Source organism: Manis pentadactyla, chromosome 4, assembly GCF_030020395.1.
Source record: "Manis pentadactyla isolate mManPen7 chromosome 4, mManPen7.hap1, whole genome shotgun sequence".
In the NCBI taxonomy this organism is placed as follows: domain Eukaryota; kingdom Metazoa; phylum Chordata; class Mammalia; order Pholidota; family Manidae; genus Manis; species Manis pentadactyla.
The window spans coordinates 19667247-19688866 of record NC_080022.1 but is presented as its reverse complement, the minus strand read 5'-3'; the positions used below and the strand labels follow the sequence as shown (position 1 = coordinate 19688866).

Here is a 21620-nt window from a genome sequence, read left to right as displayed (position 1 = left end):
ATGCTGTCACCCTCTACTCGGAGGCCTACATCCGAGGCCCTAGTTGGCAGAAGCTCCCTCCCTCCACAGGTGAAGCCCTGAAAGGGGTGGACAGACACACTCACATTCCAGTCAATGGTGGAGTAGAAGACATGCCGCTTGATTTCCTCTGCCCCATCAGGACCAGACCCTGAAAGAGCCCAGACAAAGGGCCTGCTCCTGGATGGTCCAACCCCCAGACACCCACCATGTTCTCTGAGTGGCCTCACTGTGGTCTGGAACCAGCCGCTGGAGGAGTCCACCAGGAGCATGAGGAGGATGGGCTTGCCCTGCCCCAAATCCTCCCAGCCATCACCCCAAGGCCTACTGTCCACTCAGCATTTCCTACTTTCTGGAGCCCCTATGATCAAGCTCCAGCGTACTGATGGGAGAACCCAGAGAGGCTAGGCAACTTGTCCAAGGCCACACTGTCAGGACAGAGGCCAGACTTGTTCCCAGATCTGCAGAGGGTCCCCACTTCCCTCCCAACTCAGGCCTAATCTGTGTTCTTATCCCATTGCCCTTATAAGCTGCCAGACAGACTCTCACTCCCTTCAGCCCCAGGGACCTGGACTGGACCTTACAAAGCCAGTCATGGTCCAGGTGAACCCAGAGCCAAAAAGCCAAGACATATTGAGCAGCTACCACACACCAGACATGTTCGCACAATTGATTTAATCAACAGATCTTGAGATCTTCATCTCCCATGGAGATGAGGACCTGGGGCTCCAGGAGATGGAGTCAACTGCCTTGGGTCACTAAGCTCATAAATGGCACTCATTCATTGAACAAATATTTATGGAGCCACCACTGTGTGCTAGGCAGTGGGAACCTGATGTGGGGCCGGGACTGGGACCTGAGACTTCTGACTCCTGAGCTCATGCTCCTTCCCTGGCGCCAGCTGCCTTGGCATAGGAGCTGTGTGGGGCCCTCTGTCCTGGTCCCCAGGGGGAGTGGGGATGACTCAGTTCCTGCCTTCCCCCTGCACACAGGTCACCCCCTGGCCTGAAACACCATGCATGGAGCCAGAAAGCAGGGTGGCCAGCAGCATTGTCTGCCCACACAAAGGACAACAGTCTCTTTCAGCCCCAGATCTGGCTCTGCGGCCTAGGCTGCAGCTGTACCCTGCTCCCCTCCCGAGATGGGGCTGCTTACCAAGCCGGTTGGCAGGATTCCGCTTGAACAGGGCCCGCAGAAGGCTCTGGGCTTCCGTGCTCAGAAACTGGGGCATGCCTAGCTTTGCCCTGCAACAGCCCCCAGGGCTCATCAAGGTTCAGCCCCACCCCAGAGGCCCCATCTCCCCTCCCCACTCTCTCCAGGTCCAGTTTCCAGCTCAATCCAGACAAGCCATCTACTAACTCACCTCCCAAAAACTTCAGGGATTCCCCTCCCACAGGCCCTGGTATGGGTAAAGAGGGCCCTGGAAAGCATAAAGCTTAACTGTGTCCCATTGATAGGGGAATCTGAGTCTTCTCCCTGTACTTGACTCAGACTAGGGCCAGGCATGGGGAAGACCCTGAGGTGTCAGGGAGTGGCTGGTGCTTACTTCAGAATCAGTGTCATGGTCTCCTTCCGGTCCTTTCCCTGGAAGGGCAGCGAACCTGTCAGCATCTCAAACTGCAGAGGACAAACGTCTACATTTGAGCTCTGGCCCCTGTTTCCCACAGCCGACCTCCTCCCATCCAGGCCACTCAGCACCCCCCAGGATATTTGATGGCTGTTGGGGGTCCGCCCAGACCAAGAATTGCATCTGTCCCTGTCTCCTCTGCTACTTGGACGACCTGGAGCACTACTGGGGTCCTAAGGCTGGGGAGAAGCCCAGACCCCAGCTGGGGGCACCTGACGTGGGCCCAGGCCTGGACTCCTTCCAAGGAAGGAAACTGCAGATGGGTGGAGGGTGAGGCCAACTTGGCTGTGAGGGAACAGGAGGACAGCCTTAGACACTATAAAACCCCTCATGACAGACGGGGAAACTGAGGCCTGAGGCCTCGGCTCGATGCTCTGTGCCCGCCTAGGCACTCACCATCAACACCCCATAGGACCACCAGTCTGCACTGTGGGTGTGGCCCTGGCGGCTGACAACCTCAGGGGCCATGTACTCCACCGTCCCGCAGAAGGAATAGGCCTTCTTCTCATGGTCAATGGCCTCCTTGCTCAGGCCAAAGTCTGTGGCAAGGAGGACAAGAGGACGTCTTCAGTATCGCCCCGCCTTCCTCATGGCCACCTCCTGCACACCCAAACCCCTGGCCTGCAGGCCTCAGCACATCGCTCCCGTGACATTCAGGAGGCAGCTGAGGCCCAGAGAGGAGGTCAGGTGACTTGCCCAGGGCCACACAGTGGGGAAGTGGGTTTCAAACCCAGGCCTCTCCAAGTTAGGCCTGGTCTTTTCACTACTTCTGAGTGCCTGGTACAGCCTCTGGGAAGAAGAGATCCCCTAGCACTGAGCCCAGGCCCAGCAAGAGCCCGTCCTGCCCTCCCCTGGGACCTGAGGGGACAGAGGCCCTCCACTCACCAGTGAGTTTGATGTGGCCCTCCTCATCCAGAAGGATGCTGGAATAGAGAGATTGGGGGATAGGCCCAGCCCGGAGAAGATAACCCACCCAAATCACCATCTGACGAATGGCGGGGTGGCTGAGTCAGGCAGGTCTGCTGCCTACTTTCTTTGTTATTCCTTGGAACAGCTGTGTGAGGTAGGTACTCTGATGGCCCCGTTTTGACAATAGGGAAACAAAGGCTCAGGAGGCTTAAGCAACTCCTCATGGTCACAGAGCTAATAGGTGGTAGAGACAAGAATTTAATTCAGGTCTGCCTAACTCTGCAGCCAGGTCACATTCCATGTCAGCACCTACCCCTGGCACCTAAGTTACCATTTGAAGAAATTTAGATGCCAAGGAAAATTCTAGAGAGGGATGTATCAAGGAATGACCTTTTATGGTGGCATCTCAGACTTAACACTGGATTAGCAAAAAGGCCCTTGATGTCTGGCCTTTAGTAATGGCAGTGATTAGGCAGCCCTCCAAGGAGGTGAGCTTGCTGCCACCACCACTCTGCTGTACCCATCCATTCATGGGGCAGCCCACGAGACGGGGACATCCTTGAGGAGAGTCACACCCACCCTGTTGGGAGTGGCCCCATCCTAGAAGATGCCCCAGGGCCTGCCTCTGTGTCCCGGGGAGGCCAGGGTGGGGGTGGGGCTTCACTCACTTCTCAGGCTTGAGGTCTCTGTAAATGATGCCCAGGCTGTGCAGGTGGTCCAGGCCCAAAGCCAGCTCAGCCAGGTAAAACTTCACATCCTCCTCTGTGAACATAACCTGCAAGAGGTGGGAGGGGCCTTCAGCTGGGATGACCTCTTCCTTGGGAGCTAGGGCACCGAGCAGTGAGCAGTTTCCTGGTCCTAAGGGTCCACTCTGAGGAGGACCCTTAGAGACCCAAGTGTCACATACTCTTCTCTTTATAAGGGGGTTTGAGGTATGAAATGGCTAATAATACAAGTCATTCACTGTGGCATTGTTTGGAAATACCGGAAAGTTGGAAACAGCCCAAGGGTGAAGCCATAGAAGCCTCTCCTGCATAATGGAGTGCTATGCAGCCATAAACTAGAACAATAGTCTCTTCATGTTCTTATATGCACTGAGCTCCAAGACAGTCTTGAAAAAAAGCAAGGTGCAGAGCAGTACATACAGAATAGTACTTTTTACATAAGAAAGTAGGGGGTCGGGATTCAGAACATATATCAGAATGGTTTGTATTTCTAGCGGAACATGAAAAGCTTAAACAGGAAACCAATAAACATGTTTATCTATGCAGGGATAGAGGGAGCTGGGGTGGGAGGAAGACATCTCAAAGAATGTTTTTCTTTTCAATCATGCAAATTTATTACCTATTCAAACATTAAAATAACATTCTAAAAATTTTTTTTTAAGTTTTGTTCTCTTCTAAAGTTCGGATTGTATTAATGGTCCCAATTTTATATCTGGCTCAAATGCTCTTATGTCAGTTTAAAATCCTTTTGGTTAACACATGGGACAACGTAACATTAAAGTATCTAACTTTCTGGGTGGATTTGGGCTTCCCCCACCCTTGCAGCCCCACCCAGGGCAGCCTTGGAAGAGGAGGTGGAGAAGTGAAAGCCACCCTCAGCTACCTGGAATTAGGGTGGCATCAGATCCAGGGCTTGGTTCTCGTCAACACTTCCTAAGGAAGACTCTCAAAGGCTTTGCCAGGGTATGTACTCTGTCCCAGGGTGGGTTCCTGGGTCAGGGCTGCCAGGCAAGCCTGGGGTTCCAGGTCCAGGCCACCATGGACAAGTTCTTCACAGGGCCCTGGGCAGGGGGGCCTCATTTTCCTCCTAGCTCCATCCTGGGGCCCTGTAGTAGTGGGTCATAAGCTTACCTCTTTAGAGAGCCGTGTGAAAAGGTCCCCACCACGCAGGAAGTCCAGAATAAGATAGAGCTTGCCCTCGGTCTGGAAGGCTGGGGGAGGGGAACAGGCAATGGTAAAGCCAGCTGGGCCTTGGGCCCTGCTCCCTGCCCCTTCATCCCCAGTTCCCTTAGCTTGCCAGGCAGAAGGGGCAACATACAGAGAAGTCAGCAGCCCACAGGCAAGGGCAAAGGCTGGCAGGTAGGATGGGAACTCAGGTAGGGTCTGTAGTCTTACCATAGTGCAGCTTCACCACAAACGGGTGGTTTACATCAGCTAAGATATCTCTCTCCATCTTGGTCCGCACACGGTCACGCACTGGCCAAAGAAAGGCAATCACCAAAAGTCTAGTTACTCAACACAGCCCTGGCTAAGAAGGCTAAGGGCTCCCTTTTCACTTGTTCCTCACATCTTATAGCAGTACCAGGACTGTGCCCTTGGTGCCCTGCCCAGCACTCCAGCCCCATCTCCCACCATGCCCCATCAAAGGCCATTTAATCCAGCCAATCTGCACAACCTGTTCCTCTGTGTGCCCTCAGTGTTTACCCCCCCTAGCTTCCCTGGAATGCCTTCACCAGCCCCCTCTTCATCTGGCATAAAAATCCTCAATTCCAGTCTTGGGGCTTGTGAGAACAATCATCTGGGGAACTAATTAGAAGGCAGAGTCCCTGGATGTAAAATTCACTCATGGATCTAAGCAGGTACCCCACATACTTATTTTTTTTTAAAGAATAAAACTCCACAGGCAATCAAATCAGCAGCAGGTTCTTCTTTGACTCAGCTCAAACCTCACCTCCTCCAGGAAGTTTCCTTAACCTGCCAGGCTGAGTTAGGGCCCTCTTTCCTACAATCCTCATGCTTCCCCCCCTTCAGAGCACTTCTACCCTCTATTTTAATTTTGGAGGTACCATGTGGACTAGCTATTTCTGTCATTGTTTCCCAAATACACCTTATGTTTTCAAACCACACCTATACTTTTGATCAGGTAAACAATTCCTCCTTCTTGGGGTACCCTTCCTCTACCACTTTTGGCCTGGAGAATTCCTAATTCATCCTTCAAGGCACAGCTCAAATGACTGCTCCTCTTGTGAGCCTTCCCCTGTGAGGCTACAACCCCCTCTCCTGGGCTCCTGGTCACCACGCTGACGGCGCCACACTGCAGGGCTGCTCAGTCTCCCCCACCAGCCTGGGAACCCTTCAGAGCAGCAGCCGAGTCTTTTCATATTTCTCTCCCCTCTGTGGCTCCCACCATCCCTCCTGGGGAGTGACTCCCCACCTTAGGAGGCTGGCCTTGTCACCCAGCAGACAGCCCTTCATGGGCCACATGACCCCTAAAGTCCCCAAGGCCATCACCTCTCCTTCTCCCACCTCACCCCAGCCAGGGCCTGCTCCACCTAGTCAGTGGCCACACCGGCCCCCAGGCCAGTCAGAGTCACTGCCCCGGCCCACCACCAATCACCCTCATGCCCTTTATTAAGTCCTGGAATAACAGATCTGGGCTGGGGCTCCTTTCTGAACCTCTCTGCCTTCCACCTCCATGGCCTTCCTTCAACTCACCCTCTCCTACCCACTGCCTCCCTGGGCTCCCTGCCTCTTCCCTCTTGTAGTCCTCCATCCTGGCAGGTTTCCCTCAGACTCTTCTAGCATCACGAAGCAACTATGGTAACAGGGGGCCTCTGCCCAACCAACTGATGCCCGACATTTGAAGGACCGCATCCCAAATACACTGCACTCACCCACTGCCTCCTAGACATTTACCTTCAGCTGCGGTCATTGGCACTTGGCTTGGTGGGGAGAGGGGAGTGATGGAGTTAATTCCCAGAATTCTTGTCTTTAGAATGGACTCTATCTTCTCATCAGGTGGGGGTGGGAGGGGGTGGTAATGGGGAGGCTGAGAACAGGCCTGTTTTTCTACCTTCAGACCAGGCATTCCTGAAGACAGAGCTACCCCTTCCATCAGACCCAAGCCTCTTGGGTGCTGGGCTGTCTCCCTCAGTCCTGTGTCTGGTCTGGGCTCTGCATGGGGAGGTGCCCTCCACTCACCTTTCAGCGTTGCCTTCTTCAGTACCTTCATGGCATACAGGTGCCCACTGTCAGGCCGGGTGACCTTCCGCACCAGGAAGACCTGAGGAGACCGTGGGGGTGGGGGAAGGGGAAGCAGAGGAGAGGCCGGGGAGGGGCTGAGCCTGCCACGTCCCATCCTCCAGGTGCCACACCAATCTCTAATTTCCCTGAGCCCCAAGTCAACATTTTTCTCTTCCTGGGTACCAAAGGCAACCCCTCATCCTTCCCTCAGAACCATCAACCTTTGCGCTCTGATCCTTTGAGCCCCAGGGTGACCCCTACCCCCACCTCTGACATGACCAGTGCTGTACTACCGGCTGAGGGCTCAGGACTCACTTTACCAAAGGATCCTTGGCCCAGAACCTTGAGCAGCTCAAAATGGGATGGGTCAGCCTTCTCCGAGCCAGCCTTGACATGGTGCGTGATTGAGATCTCCTTGAGGACGCCCTCATCCTGATGGAGGGATAGAGCTGGTGGGCATGGTGGGCCCCATCTGGGCCAGAATGAGGCATGTCCCCCCACCCAAGTCCACTCCCACCAGACCTCAGCAGTCAGGGCCCTGCAGGCACAACCTGACAACTACCCTACAGGGCCAGCCTCCAGGTTCATCAATACCAAAAGGGCCTTAGAGGCCAGGGAGAGTCAAACTATCAAGGTGTCAGGTCCAGTGCGGCACTGCTCCTCTTGCTCCTCCTGCTCCAGCCTGGTCAGGCCCAAAGCCTGAGTCAGCCCCAGGCTCTGGCTGAGGCCTACAGACCTGCCCCAGATCCTCCCTGTGGGGCTCCCCTCCCCCTGCAGAGGTTTTGGTTTTGCCACCATAGGAAGTAAGGTTTGTTCACATACTGAACATGGGGAGGCAGAGCTGGGCTTTTGTTCCTGGTCAGGATGGATGATGGGATCCCTCTGTCCAGAAGGAAAGACTGAGATGCATAGGGACCCAAGAGTCACCTGACACTCCCACCAACTCAGTCAGTGCCAGTCTTAGGAGGGTAGAAGATAAAGCCAGACACTCCATGCCCCACCCGTCAAAACTTCCTTCATGCAAGTCTACCAGAAACCCTTGCAGGGTCCTAGTTGTTCTAGGACCCCTCTGCCTTCCCTCCAATCTACCAATATTGCCCTGGAGCGCTGAAGTACCTCCTGACTTCCCTAGGAAGCAACTCTGGGTAGGGTCCAGTCACCCAGCAGGGCCAGGAGAACCTAAAGCCAGCTGAGGCCAAACTGGCTACCCAGGTACCTGCTCCAAGGGCCACAGCCAGCCTAGGATCAAACATCCGGGCACACTCACCGAGTCCCGCCTGGGGCCAGAGCCAGGGCCAGGGGCAGGCAGAGATGTCTGGCTGATCCTGGGTCTCTGCTTCCTGGGCAGCCAGGGGAGCAGGGCCCAGAGCCGCAGACGGGGCGGCTTGGGATCCTGCTCCATCCGCCCCGTGGGGCCAAGGCACCATGGCAGGAGTAGGCAGCGCTGGGGCTGCCCAGAGGTGGGCCGGCCCAAGGCGGATGTGCCGGGTGAGGGCGGAGGCTGGCCCCGGCTCAGGGCCGCCAATCGCTCAGGGCCTGTGGTTTCCAGCTCCAGGCCTGCACTCTCACCACGTTCCCTTCCTCTCTCTTCCCCCAGCCCTACTGCCTGAGGGCTGCCCTCTGGCCCTTCCCCCCATCCTCCCTGTGGGCCTGCAGAGGGAAAGCCCCATGCCAATCCAGCTGGTGAGAAGATAGGCACCCAACAGGCAGACAGGCACCTAACATGTAGAGGTAGATAAAGTGGAACACCAAACAGGCAAAGGCAGGAGGGCACATATGCTCAGCATGCAGGGAGGGGTAGAGACCTGTACCCAATAGGCAGAGGTAGGAAGAACATATACCACCAGGCGGAAACAGATGGGGACATGTACCCAACACGCGGAGGCAGGAGGAGACTCATACCTAATACGCAGAGGTGGACAGAGACTCATACCTAACAGGCAGAGGCAGATGGGGACACATATCCAACAGGCAAAAATAGATGGGGACATGTACCCAACAAGCAGAGACAGTAGGGGACATGAGCCCAACACAAAAGGCAGACAGATGGGAACCAAACAGGCAGAGGCAGGTGGGGGCTTGCATCCAACAGGTGGAGACAGATGGGGACACATTCTCAACAGGCAGAGACAGAAGGGGACAAGACTTAATAGGCACCCAACAAACACGTGACATGTACCCAACAGGTGAAGACAGGTGCTCATCAAGTGGAGACAGAGATAGGAATCCGACAACAGAGGCAAATGCACAGCAGCGAGAGCCAGCCAGAGTCAGTGAGGCCCAAGTAGACAGACAGATACCCAGGAGAGACATGCAGGCAGGAAAGACGCACAGATACCCAGGAAGTCAGACCCTGGACTCAAGGGCAGATCTCTGGGTTCTTTTTTGTCTGCCTGAGGGTGGAGAAAGAGGTAAGGGGGCCATCACCTGCAAACACCCACACTTGGGAGGGCAGACCAGTATTTGTGGCAGACCATCTCTGTTTCTCTGGGATTTTCTTCCCAGGCCAGGGGGGGCGCGCCTAGGACTAACATAGTGGGCCAAGAGGGACATCTCCTAAGTGTAATACAATGGCTTTGACTCTATCCAAAATCCTAAAAGCCATTATTCCCATTTCAGGTGCAGGAAATTGAGGACCAGAGGAGAGTGACTCATCCAGGCTCAAACTGAACTAGTGGTGGAGCCAGCTTGAGGCCAAGTGCTTCCCCTGCTTACTGCCTGGCCTGCCATCAGTAGACTTAAATGCCAGGAAAGGGTGGGCAGGTAAGTCAGTCAGAGCCACGTCCTGCCCATCTAAGCCCACCCCCTCCCTCAGTACTAGGCTCAGTCCGGGGACTTCCCATTCTAGGTCTTGACCCTCAGAGACGCATATCCATCTTTAGGGGACCCTGAACAGCCATAAAAGCTGCAGCCACAAAAAGCTGCAGACTAACCAGTGCCCTGAGGGTAACCCAGAGTGAGACCAGCAAAAAGCCTGGCACAGACAGGGGCTGGGGTGGGCCAAAGCCACTCAGCAACCCCTGCCCACCCAGCCCTGAGGTCTGAGCCTCCACCTGTTTGCCTCTGACTGAGCGTACTCCCTGGGGACAGAAGCAGTCACCCGGAAACCCCAGGGGAGAGAGCCACCCCCAAACCAACTCCTCGCCCAAAGTCATGGTGACAGACACTGCTGGAGGCTGGCCAACCCTCTGCTCACCTTTCTGGGACAGGGGAGTAAGTCTCTCTCAACCCTGGGGAAATCTGCCGGGGTCTGCATGGTGGGGCTCAAGCCGGTGGCCAAAGGGCCCCTTACATTTCTTACTTCTGCTTTTTCAGCCTTCCGAGCCCAGAAGGCAGGGTCCCTGACCCCCTCCTTCTCACTTCCCCCTCTGCAGGGAGGAGGGACAGAAGATGGGTCAGGCTCCCCTGCTGAAGAGGGGACACTCCCAAGCCCATGACTCCAAGGATTGCCCAGGGATACCTCCTCCTCATCTCCCCTGATCCTAAGGAGGGGAGACTGGGACACAGAACAATCACGGGCAATGAGGTGATGACAAAGAGGGCATCCCGGCACCGGCGAACATCCTCGTGAGAGGATGTGGGGCAGAAGTCAGCAAGGCCATATTCCCAACTGTCCCAGCCCAGAGCATAGGCCCTCCTTCCCCGACAGTGACCCTCCCAAGGCTGGGCCCACCCAAATGGCAGCCCACAGAGCAGCACCACCGCACGCAGCTCCGCCCTAAGAGGCCTGCCAGTCCAGGGCCCTGGATGGGCCTGGCAAGGACCTCACAGAGGTCTGAGGAGCAGGTAGCCAGGGGGCAGGAGTTGACCAGGCCTGGCCCTTTTCCACATGGCTTCACTGCATCACTCGCACCGGTACACCCACAGGAACTGACATGACCACTAATACACACAGGACGATGACCGGAAGCCATTTCCACAGACATCCCCTATGTGGAAACACACGCCCTCACGACATCTGGACTTCCTCTTCTAGTCCTCACAGGGCCTTCAACTACAGTCTGATGACGGTCTGTCGGGGTTGGGAAAGATGCCTCTTAGAGGCTGCTCACTGCACCCCAGCTTCTTTAGGCAGGGCTCTGGAGGCTGGCGCAGCCCCAGGAACAGCTCTCTGGTCCAGCACCAGCTGGGGTTCACTACCCTCGAGTTCCTCAGAAGCAGAGGAGGACTCTCTGTGGCAAGCGGAGTACAGGAAGGAAACTCTCAGAACTGCCTTTGCTGAGGAGTATGTGCAGGGCCTCTGAGGCCTCTGGTGGCAGGAGGGGTGAGGACAGGCACCAGACCACATCCCTTGGTCCCTGCCCCATTCTCTACTATAGATACTTCCTCTTATTTACTTCCTCTCACAGGGCAGCTGGGAGAGAAGCCCAGAGGAGGCTCCCTGGGCTGATCCCTGGCCCCAGAGGCCTTGTCCTGGGCCTCCCCACACCAGCCGCAGCCCAAGCCCACCTGCCAATCCCTGGGCCTAACAGACACCAACAGCCCCTTCCCCAGCTGGCAACATCTGCAGGGCCTCCCAGGCACTGTCCCCTCCGGTGGGACAGATGTCCCCAGATGTATCTCCCAGCTTGCCTCTTGGAGGAGAAGAGGACCACAGTTCCCAGCCATCCTCAAGGTACTAGGCCAGGACTGGCAGGAGTGACAATGAGAGGTGTACCTCCTAATGAGCTATTATTACACGAATCCATTCTTTCCTTCAACCTTTGTGGGTTGGTATCCCTGTGTCTTAGCTCCAAGGGAGGTATTATTATTATTTCATTTCAGAAATGAGGAAACTAGACTCAGAAAGAAAGTGACTTGTCCTTGGCCACATGACTAGCAAGGGGGAGAGCTAAGAGCAAAATCAAAGTCTGTTTGCTTCCTAAACCTACACTCGAGCATTTCATTTTTGCTCTCCCTGCAAGGCCTGCCTCTCCTCTGGACATCACTTGCCCATCTCCTGGCCCCTGCTCTGCTCCCAGGCCAGGAGCACTAGGAGGTGCACACGTAAGCCAGACTCCAGCCTTGTGCTCAGGCAGCTCCCTAAATAAATACATGATAACAAAACACAATTGTCCCTCAGCAGAGCTGCAATCAAAGTGCCATGGGTGTCCAAAGGTGGTAACTATATCTACCTAGCATGAGGACCAGGAAGACCTTCCAGAAAAAGGGAAGTCCAGCTGGACCCTGAGGATTAAAAGGAGTTAGCTTGGCAGAAAGGAGGAAAAAACGATGGTGCAGAGAGACCAGCATGAACAAGATGCTGAGGCCAGGAGTGAATGGTGGCAAGTTCAGAACTGTCTACTCACTAGCTGAGTGCTCCAAGACAACCTGCTCTTCCTACCTGAGCCTCAGTTTCTTCCTCTGTAAAAAAGGGGTTAAAACTAGTGCTCCACCCTCAGATGGTTGTTCCTAGAAACAAAGGACCACAGAGACAAAGGGATGTTATAAACAGAACTCCTTAATTAGATGGGCAGTCTTAGGGCTACAGGGTCTCCTCTGGGCAGGCTGAAGGGGCAGAGACCAGCCACAGGGTGCCAGGTGCTGGGAGGGTGGGCTAGCCTGCCCTGGCCAGTCCAAGGAAGTTCCTCTGAACACCTGAGGCTCCCTGAAGTCCACAGTCATATCCTGCCTGAGCGACAGCCAGGGGAGCATGAGGGATCCGGGAGGGATCAGGGTTTCATAAACAGGAAGAGAGGAGGGGAGGGGGGAGACATTCAGTTCTCAAAATAGACCCACAGGCGCTTCAAAGGGGTCCAGCTCCGGAGATAGCCGGGGGAGGGGTGCCCAGTCCACCCCTATGAAGAGAGGGCTGGTGAATGGAGCCCCAGAGTCCCTGAGGACACCAGGTGTGCCAGGGTGCTGAAGGGATCAGAAGCTTTCACTGTGCTGGCTATACTATAGCTCTTAAAACCCAAATCCCCCTTTCTGCCTGAAATGATAAAATAAGCAAGCATTAAATACCAACATTATGCCTCAAATCTTGATGGATTCTTTAATTTACATGCATCACATTCCCTCCTCTGGGTGGTCCTGAGGGGTGGACCCAATTCTCCTTTTATAGGAAGAGCATCTAAGCCTCAGAGCAACAAATTACTCTCCCAAGGTTATAAGGCAAACAAGAAAGAGGAGCAGGATACTGAACCCAGACTCCACTCCCAAGTCTCCCTCTCCATGTCTTCTCTCCCTGGAAACCCCACTTCTCTCTTCAGTTCCCAGATCCTGCCTTTAGAGGCCCAGCCAAATGCCAGCTCTGTGGGGAAGGTGGCCTGGTGCCCCACAGCCCACCACCTCTTCCTACTCGGCCACATACAGCCGTGACCGTCTGTCGAGTCCATGCTCAGCCCTGAGCTCAGATGCCACTGGCTGAGTTCCTCAGGATGTGCTCATCTCATCATGCCACTGATGTGGGTACCTGGAAGGTGGTGTATTTCTCTGCCCAACATGGGCCTGGCCCAGAATGGAGGTTCTATGTGCTCACAGCTATTTTCTGGCCCATCACAGGCCCACCACATAGCTTCCTGTCTCCTCCCTACCACCAAGACTGGGAGCTTCCTGAGGGTGGGGGTGTTGACTTCATTTGGGGTCCCCCAGTGCCACAGCAGGGTGCACAGAAATTCTGATGAAGCAAAGGATAACCCAGCCACCGCCAGCTCTTTCTAGGGCACAAAATGAGGTCCCAATCATAGGCTGAGCGCCCCCTGGTGTGCTGAACTCAGAAGTGCACACTGGGAAAACAGGTTCTGGAGCAAGGGAAAAGATGGGTGAGCAGGTGCCTAGCAATGGTGGAACTTGGGGCCACAGGTTGACCGAATGCCCCTCCTCTTCGGCACTCAGTGGTCCACGGGCTAGGAGGAGTGTGGGATCTGTGATCAAGCAAGACCTGATGCCATTGTCCATCAGCTATATGGCCTTGGGCCTAAACTTTCTCATCTGTGAAATGGAGATAGTAACAATCTCTACCTTCAGGGGTGTTGTGCAAACTAAATGCAAAACTCCTGGTGTGGTGCCAGGTGTGGGTTAAGCTCTTTCTTTTCCGTAACGTGGCAATTAAGACTCTGCCTGTCCCATTCATCCCCAGCCTCCTCTCCCTTCCACCTCAGGATCTTCTGCTCTAGAGCAGGAGTCAGATACTTGGGATCCAATGTAGGTTATTACCTGCCAGGGGAAGCTCCAGCCCTCTCCCAACCTCTAGCTCTTGAGGCGAGCAGCTGCACTCACCATCAGCTCCCCCAGAGCTACAAGCTCCTCTGAAACCCCCAAAACCTCAGCCCCAAGATCTGAATATCCTGGTTCTTCACTGAGAACCTACAGCCCCATCCTTTTGTTACTAGGCAACCAGGGGCAGCTCCTTTGTAGGAGGAGGTTCTCCAGACTTGGGACCAAGACAAACCAAGGGGCCCAGCCTGCACCACTTGGCCTGGCCTGTGGGTAGACCAAGATTGCCATAGACACCAACAGAGGAGGTGGAGAGCCTGTTTCTCTCACCCTGCCCTACACCAGGCAGCTCAGCTCCCCTATCTCAGGAGGCTGAGTCAAGGCAAACATCAGGACCGGCCCTGGGTCTATCTCAGAGGTCGAGCTTGTGACTGGCCTGGTGCCCAGACATAGGCCTGGGGTGTGGCCACTGGTAGCAAGTGGAGCTGAGCATACACAGGTGCTGGTGCTGATGTCACTGTGTGCCAAGTGGTTACTACCTCATATGTTCTTCACATCACTCCTGGGAGGTAGGCACTATTATCCCCAACTTACAGAGGAGGAAACAGGCTTGGAAGGGAGAAGGGCCTCTGATCAAATGGTGAGGACGAGATCGGGACTTGAAGCCGGGTTTGCTCTCCACCAGAGCCCATGCTCTGTCCTGCCTAGGCGGCTTCCAAGGTGCCTCCAGAGCCAGCAGTGCTGTGACCTCACAGCATCCCAAGAATTGGATGTGATCTTTCCTAACTCAGAGATGAGAAAGCCCAGGCCCAGAGGGGGCAAAGGACCCACCCAAGGTCACACAACTGTCACCCATCCCCTGGTACTTTTGTCAACACACGAAACTAGCAATGGGGGCTGAGAGCTAAAGGGAAGAACCTGGGGGGAAACAGAGATAGCAGTCGTGAGGGCCAGGGTGGGAGCCCTGTGAAATGCCACATCTAGGCACTGGGCCCTGGTCAGACTTGAGAGGCCATCAGGTTCCCTCCACCATCATGTGCCTGGATGATTCCAGGCCTTCGCCAGGCACAGCTGACCTGAGCCTGTCCCTTCGTCCCTTCAGTCCTTTCCTTACAGCCCGTCAGCCACCATGAGTAAATAAACGGAGGAAGTGTGCTGGCCTGGTGACGGGTAGCCAGAGTTCCAGCCTGAATTCTGCTCCCGACCCTGACTGGGCTGCGCAGTCCCCTCACCTAAGAAATTGGAAGGTTGGAGCAAGTGCTCGCTAGGCACAGCACTGCTTCGAGGATTAGGTGGGACCAGAGAAGGAAGGCTGAGTGGGCCAGAGGTGCAAGACGCCAGGGCCCTCACACGCAGGAGGGATGAAAGCAGGCTTCCCTCCTCCTCCACGGCCATGCACACAGTCCCTAGGCCAGGGTGCTGGCCTTTGCTCTCACCTTGGATGGCTGAAGTCCAGCTTCTTCCCCTGAGGCCTGTCCATTCTGGAAGAAAAGGGAGATTGGGGAACAATGTCAGAACTTACCGGTGTGGGCAAAGACAGACCCTGGGCTGCTCCCAATAGCTAGGGAGGCCGCGGAGGTGCGGGTAGGAGTTCTCACTTTCACAGTAAGGACACGGGTACAAGCCCTCCTGCAATAGCCCCTCACAACTCAGAAAGAGCAGCACCCCCACACTCCAGCCCACATGCTCTCTGCCTAGCAATCACCTCATCTTTGAAGACAGCTCAAATATCACCTCCTCCCAGGGAGAAGGAAAGGGAATGTATGGCTCCCAGCTCTGACAGAGAAAAACTGTGTGACTCTGTACCAACTACTCAACCATAAGAGACCTCAGTTTCCTGATCTATAACAGGATAGTTACACCTCCCTCCCAGAGTTGGTACAAGGGTGGAAGGAGATAGTCTGAAGAACAGTCCAGCCTAGAGATGGTGGCTGCTCTGGCCTTGCCCTGCCCTGGGATGACACCCACCCCACCCGCACCTTTGTACCTTGCCAAGTAAATTCACTGCTGCTCCACTATGTCCCTGCATTCCTTCACTGAACCACTTGTCACATCGCAGAGGCTATTTACACACAGGCCTTCCCTTCCTAATACATGGGGAGTCCTGGGAGGGCAGAGATTAGGGCTTTCTCTGGTGCTCACAGCTGCTCTCTTCTGAGCCCCTGCTATATGCCAGACACTGGGCTCAGTGCCTCACACCTGTGGCACTATTAAATCCTCATAACCTGGGGGAAGGTCCTGGCCCCATTTGGCAAAAGAAGAAACTGAGGCTCAGAGTAATAGCACCTAAGGTCACACAACTGGTAAAGTGGGATTCAAAATCTGATCTCTGACACCCAGGAGGTGTTCATAAAAGGTCTGCTGCTCAAAAAAACCCTAGCTAGGGGGACACCCTGTAGACAGGTGGGCACTGAACTCTGGGCAGTCTTGTTCTTTCCAGTCACCTGAGCTCACCCTCAGGTGGGCATTATTCACCCTAGCATATGCCAAACCCAGCCCATCCCTTTCCTGTGTGATATGAGATGAGTAACCTACCCTATCTGGGCCTTGGTAAGCTGAAAGGAGCTGGTCCCCACCCCTTCTGGCACAGCAAGAATGTAGTGAGGCAAACAAGAGGCTCCTACTAGCCAGGAAGACCCAACCTAGGCAGGTCAGAACTTTGGAGTCAGGGGCTGGGTCCACAGGACAGCTGTGGCTTTGCTTGGCAGCAGCAGGCACAGCTGTGTCCTTCCCATGACATAATCTCCCAGGCCCTGGAGCAGCTACCCCCTGCTGCTCCCAGGACATCCTGCCCCCTGAGTCCCCTTAATGCCCCTAATCCTCTCCAGGGGCCAGTGTTCTGCAGACCCCTACACACACATACATACATACACATGCTGTGATCTCTCAGCAGCTTGGGGAGAAGGGCTGGGTCAATCAGGGTGGGGGGAAGGAGGAAGGCACAACGCATTTGTAGACTGAATTCTACTTCACCCAGCATTCTAGACTTTTGATATAATTACCACAGATGGTCACAGGAGCCTACATACACACCAGTCCTCCTCCCAGCCTTTCTCATTCCAAACCCCCACACTTCCTAAAACTCAACTATGATCGTTGCATTTGAGCTATCGACTTTCTTGACCAACTCACTCACTCCTTATTGAGAATCTTCTATGTACCAGGCCCCAAACTCTTCCATGGCTTCCCATCACCTACAGAATAAAGTCCAATCTCCTTGGCACAGTGTTCAAGTTCATCACCTCAAAATGCTCAACACAGGTGATTGAGAAAGTGAGTCCTGGAACCTGACCTTCTGGGTTCCAATTCTGGCTTCTACCACCTGCAGGACCCTGAGGTTATCTCATTTCTCTGGGCTTCAGTTTCCTCATCTGTGAAATGAGGATAAAAGTGATGTATTTTGTGGGGTACCTCCACCAAGAAGCAAACAAAACCATGCCTATAAATGTACACACCTGGCATGTAATTGGTCCACAGACAACAGTCATTATTATTACTGGGCTCTATTCTTGAGCTAAACTGAATGAGCTGAGACCCTCGACAGACCAGCTTGTTTCATATCCCAAGCATTTGCATAGTGGCTCCTTCCACCAAAAAAACCCTTCCTGTGTTGTCACTTTGGCAAACTCCTGGCCTTCTGTCAGGATTCATTTCAAATGTCATCCCCTTTGTCCACACAGCCTCAAGTCCTTTCCTCTCTCCTCTGGGCCTCACAGCACTGAGCAGAACACAGGTTTAACATCATCATCTTCTTGGCATCCAGCTCAGGGTACAGAATATAGTCTGTCAAATGAAATCTCAACCTAGCAAAGACAGCAGGGAGGACAGAGCAGGTTCTATTACTCCTACTTTTCAGACAAAGCTCAGAGAGTTAACAGACTTACATACCTGAGGTCCCTGAGCTAGCAGGTGACAGATACAGGATCATAACCCAAAGTTATGTGGCTACAAACCTAAATCCCCAGTGAAGGAGGGGAGGAGGTGGTGGGTGTACCCAGAGGTGTGGGCGTACTGAGCAGTATTCTCGATGGTTCAGGGAGCCCCACAGGGCCTGTTTAGCTGTCTCTAGTCCCAGGGTTTCTGGCCTGGGTGCCATCCTCATGGAACCCCACAACTGTAAGGTCTGTAGAACAGAATGGGTAGCCCTGGAAAAAGGTCTGGGAGAGCAGAGGACCACAGGTGAGCTCTCCCCTCTGGGCCAGGGTCTTATGAAGACAGGGTTCATTTGCCCCTCTAGCCTGACTGCTGCACGGATGCTGGAAAGAATACAGCTCTGCAGCCACTAAGACATAGCTGCTAATTCTCACTCTGTCCCCCACTCACTCTGACCTTGGGTCTGTCACATTACTTCTCTGAGCATCTGTTTCCTCATCTGTACCCTAAGGGCAGGTTTGTCTTTTTCACAGCTGTACCTTATTGCTTGGAAGAGTACTTGTCACATACTAAGTGCTCAAAAACTATTTGCTGAATGAATGAGTGAACGAAAAGCGGGCAGTGATACTGATCTCTTGGAATGAGGACCTTGAATAGAAAGTCTGGTACAGGAAAGGCCCTTTGGCCTCTTAGAGGATGGAGACCTACTCTCCTCCTTCTTCCTCAGAGGGCACTGGAGACAGCTGCCCAGGGACCCCAGACCACTGCCGATCCTCCCCAGAGGTCAGAGATGATTTCCAACAGGTGTCCTTCCTTCCAACCCAAGCAGCTCTGTCTTTGGAAGAAGGGCAGGGCAGCAGATGGACAAAGACAGCACGTGCTCCACAGGCAGGAAGCAGCCCCAGGAGCTGGGTTCAGAGCCCAGCATTGGCAGCCCTGAAAACACTGCTAGAGGCTGGGGGCCAGGTGCCAGGGTTGGCTGGCACTACCAGCCCTCAGCAGAAGCTGGACAGAGGCCCTGAGGGATGAGGAGAGTGCCAACATCCGGAGCCTCTCCTGGAACACCTTCCACCTGGACCAGTTTGATCCCAGCCCTTCCTCATCCTTGAGCGTCCCCCTACTTGGTGGAAGACCGGGAGGGGTTCTGGGTTCCAATTCTGCCTCTGACATTAATTCATAGGCCAGTTCTCCTCTCTCAGTTCAGTACCCATATGAAAATGGAGGTAATAATCCCTACCTTGAGAAGTTGGTTTGATAATTATTTTATTTTAATAAGGTGATATGGGTGAAGCAGAGTGGACAGCACATGGTAAAGCTCTGTACATGGCAAGGCTGGGCCTGGGGACAACGTTACTACTTTCAGAGGGGCCAGGGAAGGCCCAGGCAGAATCTTCACCTCAACTTCCAGTGGGTTTACTCCACCGGGGCCACACTCCGGGCCAGGCCCTGCCTCCCAGCAGCCTATTTTCGGCAGCATCATGGAGAGATCAGGGGAGTCCAGATCCCATCTTCTGCCAAATGCCCCGGCCAGCCCCTTGCCTGCCTCCTTCCTGGCCAGGAGCCAGCAGCAGCATGTGTACCTGCAGGTCAGGCTGCTATATCACTTACATGCCACCTGGGCTAAGAACAGCAAGGCCCTGTTCTCCAGTAAGAACGGCCCAACCTGCACCCTGGCCACCCCATGGCTCCTGTTACCCAAACAATAACACCCAGTAGCCTGGCACCTCCATGGAATGGGGGAGGGCGGAAATGGGCAGCAGTACTCAAGGCTTTGCACCGTCTCAGGCCCAGGAAGCAGAGACTAAAACCCAGCCCTGGCCACTGGAGAAACAGAGGCCTAGAAAGGCTAAGGACTGACTGAGGGTCACACAGCATTTCCAGGGTAAAGCTCCTGGGCTTACAGCACCCCCTAATCCTAGGAAATAAGCCAGTCTTACCACCTCCAAGAGTTCAGGTGCAGTAGTACTCAAATCTGAGTTGAGTTTCCCATTTAAACCTGGCCCCCTGGTTAAGCTGGACCCTATCCCAGGATTCCCCAAAAGGAAGCAGGAAGTAGTGCCCTGGACTGGGATGGAGCTCCTCGGTGTCTGCCCTCCCTACTGGCATAACCCAAGGTAAGTCCCTCCCAGCCTCTCCCAATCTACCTTCCTCTAGGGAGGCCTAGGTGGCAAGGGCGTTCCAGGGCAAAGGAATCCACCTCTGAGTGTCCCTCCCACCCCAGGCTCTTGTGCCCTGGTCCTGGGGGCAGGTAGAGGGAATAGGGGCTGCAGAGGACAGTGTTCCTCACCTCACAGGGTGAGTCAGCGAGAGAACCTCCGGGAGCTGTACAGGGCCTGTAAAAACCCCATGGCAGGGATCCCAGAGCAATTTACTCCAAATTGTACCTCAGGTTGGTTACCTAATCCTGCCGCGCCCACCCTCCAATAGCCAGTGTTGGCTGTAACCATCCCTTTAAAGGGGCAGCACACCCTGGGCGCTGGGGACCCGGGATCCTCACTCTGATCTCAGTCTGTGGCCCTGACAGGCAGGGTACTTTGTGGTTGCCAAGGTAAGAGAGGGCAGAGGAAGGGTCCTAGGCAGGGGCTAGGGGCCCAAGCCAGTAGAAAATCCCCTTGGCTCCCAGGCTGACTGAGGTCTCCACACCCTCTCTGCAAAACCCCAAATCTCTCTGGAAAGAGAGTATCACCTGCCTCATGCCCAGCATGAGGTAAGGGAAAGTTTTCTCAACCAGCTGGTTCAGTGGCTTGACCTTGACCCTGGCGGTCAAAGGGCACAGGAAGAGCTGGCCTTCTGCATGCTTAGGGCCTGACACCATAGAATCCTAAGGGCAAACGCTGCTTCTAGGAGAAGCAGGCTGGCAGAGGCCAAACTCTCCAGGGGCCCAGCCCTTCTTATGTGAGGGGGTACAAGAAGGGAGGCAAGCACCAAGGTCCTCACCGTCACTCCAGGAATAATCTTCACAAGGTCTAAGGGCTTTTTCTCACTCTCTTCTCCACAGCCTGGGGGTAGGGACACAGGTGTCCTCTGGCTCTAGCCTCAGGACAAAGAAAACCAAGAGTTTCAGCCCCAGATGGTGGTGTCACCCCACATTCCACAACTGCCGAAGGTCAAGGGGGCAAGCCTTCTACGGTCAACAGCGGAGCAGAGGAGAGAAGTGGAGAGCTCTTGGGGTGGGGTGCTGGGGAGACGTCAAGGAGAAGTGGAGGGTCCCATACCCTGTGTCTTGTAGAATCCCAGACATCTGGTACCCCAACTCGCCAGTCTGCGCTAATGGAGGAAGCTCCGACAGCTCCTGCTACAGGTCCTAGGTGTGTGGAGTGAGGATGGCCGGATCCCAGCGCCCCACGGGGTCCCTCCTCCGGGCTAGGTGTTCTCGAAGCTTGGCGGAACTGTCCCTCGCACACACACACCCGGGGCACAGGGGGGTGGAGCCGGAGAGGGAGCAAGAGATCGGAGTGCACTCGCGCCCTCGCGGCCGCCAGCTAGGCTACAGCGGCGCGGCGGGCCGCCCCGCCCCTGTGGGGACCCGGGCTCGCCGGCCACCGGCGCCCGTCCGCCGCCCCGCTCACTCACCTCCGGGTCCAGCGGCACCAGCTCCATGAGCGGCCAGGGCTCCTTGAGCTGGGCGAGCGGCATCGCGCCGCCGCCGGGTCGCCCGCGCTCCTCCGGCGGTCCGGACCGCGCCGCCTCCCTGGTCCCGGGGTTCCAGGCTCTGAGCCCTCGCGCCCCCCGCCCCCCCTACCCAACCGCGAGACCCTAGCACTGGAGCAGGGCCGTCCGCCGCCGCCGCCGCCGCCGCGGCACTAGCACTTCGGCTCCCTCCGTCACCCGGCGCCGCCGCGCCCATTGGCTACCTGCGCGAGGGGCGGAGCCTCCGAAGCCCCGCCCCAGGCCCCGCGGCGCGGCATTCCCGGAGCGGACCCCCGCCCCAGCCGAGCCCGGTGCGCGGGCCCAGCCTCCACGGCGATCCCCCGGCGCGTGCTCTGCTTAACCTGCTGAGGCCCGGCTGGCTCCTCCCTCGCAAACCCGGTCCCCTGGCCCCGACCACGCCAGGGGCCACTGCGCTCCCCAACTCAGCTCGTTTGGAA

The 21620-nt window shown here is 55.4% G+C and overlaps 1 protein-coding gene across 3 annotated transcripts in view; it reads right to left on the bottom strand.

Annotated features, from left to right (window-relative positions):
* Positions 1-21342, bottom strand: part of RPS6KA1 (ribosomal protein S6 kinase A1) — a 35682-nt gene extending 14340 nt beyond the window's left edge. Inside the window, exons 1-12 of one of the 3 annotated variants that reach the window (XM_036914864.2) lie at positions 21106-21342; positions 15096-15140; positions 6838-6954; positions 6481-6562; positions 4675-4755; positions 4411-4490; positions 3223-3329; positions 2531-2568; positions 2042-2184; positions 1565-1635; positions 1174-1262; positions 105-169 (exon numbers count right to left, since the gene is read on the bottom strand). In XM_036914864.2, coding sequence (XP_036770759.1) covers positions 105-169; positions 1174-1262; positions 1565-1635; positions 2042-2184; positions 2531-2568; positions 3223-3329; positions 4411-4490; positions 4675-4755; positions 6481-6562; positions 6838-6954; positions 15096-15140; positions 21106-21168 — 981 coding nt within the window. In that variant the 5' untranslated portion in view covers positions 21169-21342. Of the gene's footprint in view, positions 1-104; positions 170-1173; positions 1263-1564; positions 1636-2041; positions 2185-2530; positions 2569-3222; positions 3330-4410; positions 4491-4674; positions 4756-6480; positions 6563-6837; positions 6955-7789; positions 9244-9718; positions 9853-15095; positions 15141-21105 lie in introns of those variants that run through there. The other 2 variants (XM_036914865.2, XM_036914863.2) reach the window with 2 other exon arrangements.
* Positions 21343-21620: the final 278 nt, after the last annotated feature.